The sequence below is a fragment of the Bufo bufo genome, chromosome 6 (genome assembly GCF_905171765.1).
Source record: "Bufo bufo chromosome 6, aBufBuf1.1, whole genome shotgun sequence".
NCBI classification, from domain to species: Eukaryota; Metazoa; Chordata; class Amphibia; order Anura; family Bufonidae; genus Bufo; species Bufo bufo.
This window is the reverse complement of record NC_053394.1, coordinates 125639988-125650633: the sequence shown is the minus strand read 5'-3', so window position 1 is coordinate 125650633 and position 10646 is coordinate 125639988. Positions and strand designations below refer to the sequence as shown.

General features: G+C 42.1%; 1 protein-coding gene across 1 annotated transcript; it reads left to right on the top strand.

The window, feature by feature from the left end:
- The first annotated feature begins 5669 nt into the window (after nt 1-5669).
- LOC121004998 (protein kinase C delta type-like) lies at nt 5670-7762 on the top strand. Its single transcript, XM_040437481.1, has 4 exons — nt 5670-5749; nt 6140-6280; nt 6390-6515; nt 7614-7762. The coding sequence occupies exons 1-4, from the start codon at nt 5690-5692 to the stop codon at nt 7746-7748; spliced, it is 462 nt and encodes a 153-aa protein (XP_040293415.1). The 5' UTR covers nt 5670-5689; the 3' UTR covers nt 7749-7762.
- The last annotated feature ends 2884 nt before the right edge of the window (nt 7763-10646 follow it).

Genomic DNA, 10646 nt, shown 5'->3' with positions numbered 1-10646 from the left:
AGCTTTTATCATCAGGAGTAGTGTTAATATGAGCACTGGAGGCAGAGTGCACTGGAGGCGGAGCCTAACTAGGAAGTGCACCCTGCATTTAGCTGCTTCACAGCCTCTCTGAGTGATAGCTGTAGTAGTCTCCTGGTTGGATGCTACAGCTGTCACTCAGAACAGAGGGGAGGGGCTATAAAATGGCTTAATGCAGAGAGCACTTCACAGTCAATCTCCGTCTCCAATCTACTTAAAGGGGTTGTGTCATCTGAGACACTGGTGGCATATCACTAGTATATACCACCAATGTCAGATAGGTGTAGGTCTTACCCAGGGCCGGCTCCAGGTTCATGTGGGCCCTTGGGCGATAAATCCCAGTGGGTCCCCTTGAGGCATTTTTTAAATTTACATGTCACCCTGTGGCTCTCACACGGTATAATGACCCCCAGTGGCCCCACACACAGTATAATGACCCCACAGTGGCCCTCCATTCAGAATAATAACCCCCAGTCATCCCCCATTCAGAATAATGACCCCCAGTAGCCCCCACACTGGGGGTTATACTGTATGGAGGGGGCACTGGGGGTCATTATATTGAATGGGTGCTCTGGTGTTCATTATACTAAACGGAGGGTCAATGGGGATCATTATACTAAATGGGGCCCACTAGGGGTCATTATATTGTGTAAGGGGTCCTCACAGTGTAATGACCCCCCAGCGGCCCCCTCACATACCAATCATTGCTGTTGCGCAGGGGAGCCGGCGGTCCTGTCATTCACTAACCGCAGCTCCCTGCGCACACGTCATGACGTCACCCCTGGGCCAGGCCTGGAGGAGAGAAGGAGATGTGCAGGGATGTAGCTAGAACTGACTGGGCCCCACAGCAAATTTTAGTACCCCCCCCCCCCCCCCCCCCCCAACGTCACCCCTGGCCCAGGCCTAGAGGAGAGAAGGAGATGTGCAGGGATCTAGCTAGAACTGACTGGGCCCCACAGCAAATTTTAGTACCCCCCCCCAGTGGGTTCACATGATGTTTTTCCTACCAGTTTGATGTATACAAATGTGCAGCAGTCCCCTTTTTTGTATCCTGCAGATATTGCCAGTTTTTGGATACCACCGCCATACAGTGATAACACCGCCATACAATGATAAAACCACGATACAGTGACCAGATAAAAGGGTATAAGAGGGCACAGTACAGGGAAAGACTAGGGGCACTGCACAGGGTGTGGTAAGAGGGCACAGTGCAGGGTATAAAGGGGCACAGTACGGGGTGAGGGCCACAGTACAGGGTGGGGGCACAGTTACATGACCCTGTGACGTTAGAAGGTTCTTATGGTGAATGGGGTTCAGATGCCACCATAATGAGAGGCAGAGGAGTGAGACAGGGGCCCGGGGCCCTGGATGGACAGGAGTGGTGGACACAGCAAGTAGGTTGGAAAAGGCTCTGAGGGGGATTCATACAACAAGTAGTGGCAGGAGGTCTGTGCAGGGCAGCAATAGGAGATAGGAGGATGGAACAGGAGCTCTGGATACATGAGGGAGGAAAGGAGACAGCAGGGGCTCCATGAGGATGTGATAGGACAGGATATGGGGGGGGGGGCAGGTGTCATGGAGGCAAACTGCTTAATGAAACAGTAAAACAACTAAATAGAATGAAGCAGCATCCAGCAGCAGATCGAAGAGTCCCCCCCTTCCTCCCCCTCTCCTCCTGTCCCACAGAGAAGAGACAGTCACAGTGCAGACTCACTGACAACCTGTGTTCACACTCTTGCTCCAGCCCTTCACAGTGCAGACTCACTGATAACCTGTGTTCACACTTCTGCTCCAGCCCTTCACAGTGCAGACTCACTGACAACATGTGTTCACACTTCTGCTCCAGTCCTGCCGGTCTCTCTCCTAAGGCAGCATGTCGTGTGTTGAAGGGGTGTGTCTGAGTCTCTGCAGCAGCAGGTCTCATGTGACTCAGAGGGCCCATCAAAGGGGTACTGCATAAGTGAAATGACAGCAATGAGAGCTTCCATCTGTATTGATGGAAGTGCTCATAGCAGCTCAGTGGGCCCCCCCAGGAGCATTGGGCCCTGGCACTTGCCCGGGTTTGCCGGGTTATGACGCATTAAGGCAATCTGAAGATGTACTGATTTAAAAAAAATCTTATATTACTAATATTCTAAAAAACTAATATATAGCACTATATCGAATATATTAGTTTTTTAGAATATTTATCTTTTTTTTTCATCACTCATGATTCCTCCCTGCTTAAGTTAAGCAGGGAGGAATCATGACTTCAGATGGAAAAAAAGACGAATATTCTAAAAAACTGATATATTCCATTTTTAGAATATTCGTAATATTCTAAAACAAGAATATATAGCAAAATAGCAAATATTCGAGATTTTTTTTAAATCAGTACACATGATCCCTCCCTGCTTCTAGCTTGTGGGCCAATGAGAAGGCTGCAATATCTTTGACTTTAGGAGTAGTGTTGATTTGCGAATTTTCGTAATGCGAATTTTAATAATTCGCTATATTGCTATATGTTCTTGTTTTACAATATTACGAATATTCTAAAAACGAGCAAACGAGCAATTTAGCTAATATAGTGCTATAATCTTCTTTGTCTAATAGTTGTAATTTTTTTCTCATCTGAAGTTCCGATTGGAAAAAAATTACAACTATTAAAAAAAAAAAGATTATAGCACTATATTAGCTAAATTGTTCTACATTCATTTTTTTTGAATATTCGCTATATTGCTATATATTCTTGTTTTAGAATATTACGAATATTCTAAGAAACTTATATACAGTATTTGTTTTTTATAATATTCGTATTTTTTTTTTAAATCTGTACAGTTGTTCCACTTTGGCATACTCCTCCCCGACAAGCGTCCCCGTCACCATGGGAATGCCTGGGGGTTAGAATATACTATCAGATCTGAGTTTTCACGATCTCATTAATTCTCATTCCGAAAATTTGCATTACGAATATTCTCATTATAAAAATTTGCATTACGAAAATTCGCAATCAACACTACTCCTAACGAATATTCGTGAAATATTGCGAATTCGAATATGACCCCTGCCGCTCATCACTAGAGGACACCCCCCATTCCCTTCTATGGGGATCCGAAAAAAGCCGAGCGCGCTTTTTTGGAAAACACACCGGACAATGCAGAGCACACCGTGCATGTGCAGTGGCTCTTGTTCACTTTAGGGGCCCCATTCTAGAGATAGATACAGGTCCCAGAGTTGAGATCTGCACCTATCAGACATTAGGGGCATACCCTAGCAATATGACACCAATGCCTCAAGTAAGCCAACTAATAGGTGGTTTAAAATAAGACCAAGGTGTCTAGCCATGCAACTGAGATATCATCCAGTCACTGTGATTAATTTGGCGCATCTTCAGATTGCCTTAATCTGTCCACATTAGAGCCAGGATTAGTAAATCTGCCCCGTGTAATTCCTCTATTTATTCTCCTCCTAGGAAGCAGCGGTGTTCGGCCAACCGGCTCCAGCAGCACAGTCTCCGATAACATCAAAAGGAGATTATTATTCCATCATGTGCTCGGCCGGGGAAGTTTTGGAACGGTCCTGCTGGCGGAAGATCCATCTACCCGCAAAAACTTTGCTGTTAAGATCATCAGCAAAAGAGCCCTGCTTGCTGAAAGTTATGATGAGTCTGTGATGGTGGAGCGACGAGTTTTCCAGCTGGCATCTGGGAGTCCCTTCCTTGTCCACGCAGACTTTGCATTTCAGACCAAGGTAGAGTATGGACTACAGGATATTAGGAAATGCCATTATATGTACCACGTCCTTCACAGCCTCATGGGCCCCACTGATCTCATCTTCTGACAACATATCATACTGGTACCTCAGTCTATAACATACATGTCATGTAAATGGGATAATGTACCCCTACTGTAAAAAAATATTACCAGTCACCTAAGGTGTGCCATGGCCTAAAGTGACTACTGATATTATTAATATAGTCGGGGCCACATTGGGCCTCTTTTACCAAAATGTCTAATACAAAAATTGGCCTTGCCACCTATAGCAGTGGTTCTCAACATTTTCACACCAAGTAACCCCTTTTGAAAAGAAGTTGAAGAATTTGTGGTGTCAGTTAGGGGTGAGTGAATCAAGCTTCGGATCCACTTCGTTTAAATGCTGTACCGGGACCTGTCTCCGTACAGCATAAAAATGTATGTGATTTGATGAGGCAAAGATGGTTAAGTCCAAAGTTGCGTGAGACTTTGGTGAATAACATCGGGCATTGATTCTAGGACTATAAAAACATTTTAAAACAGGAATTCAGTATCAACATTATAAAACTACCAGAAAGTGCATGAACTGTAGAAATTCCTATGCAGCAATGAGCTCCCCCTAGTGGTGGTTGCAAGATTACAGTTTTGAATTATATTCACTGTATGAAGGGAAACTGGACAGAACAGTTTGGGGTAAAGAAGATCACTGTATTTATGTCAGGATACTTGAGAAATATGGTTTTCAGAATGAGCACCGTATTTATGAAGAACCGCTTCCCTTATTTCTGAAGTGAGGGCAAAGATCAATTTGTTTCTTTGTATTAATAAAACATGGTGCATGGAAAAATGGGTCAATGAGTCTGTGAAAAAATGTGAACAGCAACACGGACACTATTTATATTTTGTGGATCTACAATTTGCGAACCGCAAAATACATATGGTTGTGTGAATGTAGCCTTATACTTCCTGCAAAAATAACTTATGGCAGGAGACTTCTATAGGAAGATATATGTGGTGACTATAGAGCTCCACTGATCTCTGTATAATGGTCAGTTTTGACATCAGTATGTAAAGTTATATATATATATATATATACATATTTATGTGGTTAAGTGTTATATGTAATCATATATGTAAATGATCATACAGAAGGACATCGCTTTCAAGTCCAATGTCTCGTATGGTCACCAACTAGAACTTAACTAATAAAGAGTACAGTTATACTGCCCTATAGTACCATGTGTAGCAATATACCTGTATGTCTGTTCTGTGTAACAGCTGCATGTGCTGCTCGGCCTGGAGTACATGAGCTGCGGGGACTTTTACACCTACCTACTGATGAAGGACCAGCTTGACATCCCCAGTGCAAGGTAAAGGTTTCTATTAACTACAAATCTGATCAGAACTGTATATGAGATATAAGATCGGCTCTCTTTATATCTGTGTTGTTTTATGTGCATTTAGGGTTCTAGTATTTTCTGTGGTAACAATAGTGTAGACTGCGGCCATATTCTAGTCACCAGAACCTCATCAGAAGCCTGACTGACCCATTATTGGTCACTGGGGTCTGACAGGATTTGTTGTGTGTTCTGTGGACAATCATCTATGGACCAGAAGAAATATCTTAGCACTTCTTATGTTATCCCAGGATGTTACACTCGTTCATTGTCTTTCTGTCAGATTCTATGCCGCTGAACTCGTCTGTGGAATCCAATTCCTGCACTCAAAGGGCGTCATCCACAGGTAATTACACTTTAATTGTCTGTTCCAGGGTTCACCGTAAAGTCTAATCAGCCATTTGTCAAATATATCAAATTGTAGGATCAACTCTCCAACAAATAGTTTTTTTTATATTAAACAGAGACCTGAAGCCCGAGAACATCTTGGTGGCTGAAACGGGCCATGTAAAGATCACTGATTTTGGTCTCGCACTTGTCAACATGCATGGAGACCGAACAGCCACTTCATACGCTGGAACAATCGGCTACATAGCTCCTGAGGTGAGCAGAATAGAGACTTTCCATATTGTAATTGTATAAGTCATCACGGATCATACACATGGCCCGACATATGCCCATTACAGTTCTTCTTCAGGGAATGAGACATTCTGACAACAGAGTTAGAGATCCAAGAGTCAGAAACAAAGAAGCACAGTCTCAGAGAGGGATTGGTGGTAGTCACAGGGTAGAGACCCTCACCCGTTATAGGTCATAAAGATATGTAAAGCTTAACATCATCTCAAATTCAGGCTGCATGCAGCCATAACTAGAGATCATCAAATCTCAGTGTATTACATAATCACCCAGATTATTATAGTGATAACTCAGTATGGTGACCTCAGTTGTAGAACATGTTGACCAATTCAGCATCTACTCTCTTCCTCCTGATAGATGCTGGCTAGGAAGGAGTATAACGCCGGAGTAGACTGGTATTCTTTCGGTGTCATCTTGAAAGAAATGGTTACCAGTGATTGTGCGTACCATCAGACAATCGATGATGCATCCTCCGGCATTAAGAACATCATTAGAAAGGTCAGTAGTCATACAAGGTATTAGTACTACGGTTTATACAGTGATGGCTGTGAGCATGGTTTATTGGCTGTATCTCTTCTATTTACGGGTTTTTATTTGATCATTTTAGCTCCTTCGGAAAGATCCTGCCAGACGCTTAGGAGTGAATGGTAACATCAGAAAGCACCGATTCTTTCAGCGTATGGACTGGGTCTCTGTGGAAGCCCTAGAGTTGCCTCCACCATACACACCTGAGGTAAGTACATAACCAAATGTTGTTCCACTACCTCTTCTATTACAGGTTACAGAACTGATTCTTTATAAGAGAAGCACTGTTAGGAAGAGGATATTCATTGTAATCTTGAAGTTGTTGAGTATTACTGGTGGCACTAATACTGGAAAGATAATAACATCTAGAGCTGCTGTCCCACCCAAGGCGTACTCTACATGGAGGCAGACCACACCAGTGCTATAGGACTAGTAGTGGGGGGCTCTTTTGCTGCCAACATAAAACCACTGCATTTCCCTGCAGTTACCACTGGGGGGTTAAAATAGATTTTTACAGTTTCTGTTGCTGCAGGCATCCACTTTTATCATGTACCATGTGAAGAGAGGAAGGAGATCATTGATCATGAGGCTAATATTTGAAGTCAGTTTACCTTGAGTCTACACTAGCATATTTTTCGCCAAATAAGTCAAATGTCACATATTGTTTGATAAATTTGGTAAGTTTTTAAACCTAACACTGTTGTGTAGAAATGCTGCTCCGGGTTTTATACGCCACCCTGCTATAGGTGTGAGTTTGAGATTATTTTTGCGACTTTCTAAAGTTCAAAGTATGGAGTAAAACTATTCCACATAACTAACCACCGTCCTAACCCCTTTTCAAAACCGGAGTGAGCAGTGTAAAGACGCAAAAAGCCACAATTTATGTTCACAAAAGCCCCAAAAAATTGCAAGCTCGAATTTTGGAGTGCAGGGTGTAATAAATTCTCTCCATGGTGTTTAAAAAGAGCACTATATTTATGAAGTACATCTTCCCCTTTTTTGTGGCATAGAAGTCAGGTAAAGTAGATGAAGTGCAGTTGTTTTTTCTTTTTTAAAACATTTCTTAACTTTTCATAAACTCAAAATTTGTGTGACAGAAAAATCAAACCTATGCCTACTCATACACCAGTTTAGTGTAGAAAGTTGCATTTTATAGAGAAAATAAGTGGTGCAAAAGGTGCCTCATTATTTGCACCATTTTTACACCATAAAAAGGCTAAAGACAATGATAATTCTGCCCTAATTTTTAAAAGAGGACTGTTATCGAAAGACATAATCCTAATATTATAATTCTGTCTTGTTATAGCCAACTGAACCTCATCATCGTCCTAAACCATTCCATCTGGACAAACTGGAGGCAGCAGAGGTCAGAACACCTATTTCAGCAGCGGACCAGGCCTTGTTCGAGGGATTTTCTTTTTGTCAACTTGGAAACCCTTGATGAAACACCAGCTCCATAGTCATCAGAGCAAGCTGCCCCCTGAGCCTCTGGAAGAGGAAGATCAAGTGAAGAGAAGAAGACTGGACACCACTGCAGTGATCTACAAGCAAGTCTTGCAGGAATGAAGAGGAGGAGAATGAAGCACCTTGCTGCGTCTGGCCCCACATTCCAGAAGAAAGAAGAACAAAGACAAGGATCGCCTCCTTAATATAATCATATAAGTTATGGTAAGTAAGGTAAGTATAGGTAAGTATAGTTTAGAAATATTTATAGTTAATAGAATTGAAAAAAACAAAAAAAAACAAAAAAAATATAGAGTATTATAGTTTTTTATTATGATTTAGACTAAGTGTAGTTGAAAAATCTAATTGAATGATTATTACACTTAAAGAGGACCTTTCACCGATTCTTACCCTATGAACTAACTATACAGATATGTAGAGCGGCGCCCGGGGATCTCACTGCACTTACTATTATCTCCGGGCGCCGCTCCGTTCTCCTGCTATGCCCTCCGGTATCTCCGCTCACTAAGTTATAGTAGGCGGAGATACCAGTCCCTAAGTTATGGTAGGCGGAGTCTGCCCTAGCGCTGGCCAATCGCAGCGCAGAGCTCACAGCCTGGGAGGTTATTTTCTCCCAGGCTGTGAGCTCTGCAATGCGATTGGCCAGCGCTAGGGCAGACTCCGCCTACCATAACTTAGGGAACGGAGATACCGGAGGACATAGCAGGAGAACGGAGCGGCGCCCGGGGATAATAGTAAGTGCAGAGAGATCCCCGGGCGCCGCTCCACATGTATGTATACTTAGTTCATAGGGTAAGAATCGGTGAAAGGTCCTCTTTAACAATATTTTAGTCTTTGATAATTTGGCGCCCTACTGCACAAGACAGAGAGAAGGTAGATAAAGGAGGTCTGAACAGCCTAGATATAAAAATGGGTTAGACATTAGATAGATATTAGATGAATAAGTTAGATATAATGTGTACCTGCAGGTTTTCAAAACTTTTAATATGTCATAGTGACATAGTGATCGCTGGGGTCTTAGTGCTGAGACCCCCACCGATCACTAGGACGAGTAGTTATCATTGTTTCTCCTCACTGCTGAGGACAGAAATGAAGACGGCCTCATTGAATTTCTACTGACGCCATCTTGATTTCCGTGTTCAGCAGTGAGGAGAAATAGCGCTAACTCCTCGTTTTAACCATCAGTGGAGGATCTCAGCACTCAGACCCCCATTATCAAAAACTTTGATAAGAAACTGTGACACATTAAAAGTTCTGAAAAAGTGCATTTATTTTTTAATACAAAAGGGTTATTAGATACATATAATAAGTGAAAAAAAAAAAAAAAAATACTAAATATAGCACAATTATAGGATAGGGATAGGATAAGAATAAGTTATCAGATATAAGAGAGTAGTAACTTACATATGAGATAGTAAACTGATAAGTGTAGGTTTAATATAACTTAGACTACTTTCACACCAGCATTTTTGCTGAATCCGACATGGATCAACAAAAAAACTTCTGTCATGATAATACAACCATCTTCATCCGTTATGAACGGATCCGGTTGTATTATCTTTAAAATTGCCATGACGGATCCATCATGAACACCATTGAAAGTTAATGGGGGACGGATCCGTTTTCTATTGTGTCCGAGAAAACTGATCCGTCCCCATTGACTTACATTCTGAGTCATGATGGATCCGTCTTGCTCCAAACCAAATCACGGACGGAAAAACACTGCTTGCAGCGTAATTCTGTCCGCGATGACGACGCAATCAAACGGAAAGGAATGCATTCTGGTGCACTCTGTTTCGTTCAGTTCAGTTTTGTCCCCATTGACAATGAATGGGGACAAAACGGAAGCGTTTTCCCCCCGCTATTGAGATCCTATGACGGATCTCAATAGCGGAAAGGGAAAGCTCAGATATGAAAGTAGCCATAGTTATCAGATGGGTATAAGTATAAAGTAAAGGGGTATTCCCACCTTATACATTTATGGTATTTCCAAACCTCTTCATTGACTCCTAATGGGACAAGGGACCCTCATTCTCTCCATAGATGAGATTCTCAGAGGTGAGAACAGCACATATCAGGCTGTAGGTATGCCATAAATGTTTAAGATAGGAATTGTCACTTAATGATAAGGTAGAAAGATAAGAAAGATAGAAGATATATTAGAGATTAGATAAAGGGCAGCCATAATCAGGTCCTGTTCCACAGACGGATGATAAAGAACAAGCGTTAGCTCCGCTGTTCCTGCTCATGATCATTGCTGTGTGTACAAAATCCTCGCTCATCGGTGATCAGATCGTTTATGTGGCATTAGAAATGATCGTTTGTTGGCAGCACATCACCCTGTGTACACGGCATATGCTGCCGACAAATGAACACTGTATGGGGATGAATGATCCTATTACCGATCATTTATCCCCATACTAATGATCATTGCTGCATATAAATGTGGGTAATGAGCGCCAAACAACATGGTGTAGAATATCTGCCAGTGTGACAGGACCTGATATATAATATAGAGATAAGTTATGTAAGATATAAGATAAGTATAATAGAAAATAAGTTAGAGATAAGATAGAAGTTAAGCACTAGGTAAAAATGGCCATAGACATAAGTTGTCACCTAAACACAGGATTCTGAATGTTTTACAATCTAACATTCCCTCCACTGCTGACAATCAGTCTGACAACATGATCCGCCATGCTTCTTCATGTGTTGGATATAACCTATCATTGATGTTGTCAGGCTTATAGGGGCCGATCAGACCTTACAGAAGAGCACAGGGGGGTTATAATGATATCCGATATTCCTCGTCTGTGCCGGGTTATTTGGGTTTATAATGTTATCGCCCAATAACATGAGTGAGTGACTAATAAGT

Bases quoted from the DNA above. Each gene is read 5' to 3' on its own strand.
- LOC121004998 (XM_040437481.1), top strand. From the start codon at position 5,690: ATGCATGGAGACCGAACAGCCACTTCATACGCTGGAACAATCGGCTAC. The intron at 5,750-6,139 runs GTGAGCAGAATA...TCCTCCTGATAG, and splicing joins TCGGCTACATAGCTCCTGAG to ATGCTGGCTAGGAAGGAGTA. The intron at 6,281-6,389 runs GTCAGTAGTCAT...TGATCATTTTAG, and splicing joins TTAAGAACATCATTAGAAAG to CTCCTTCGGAAAGATCCTGC.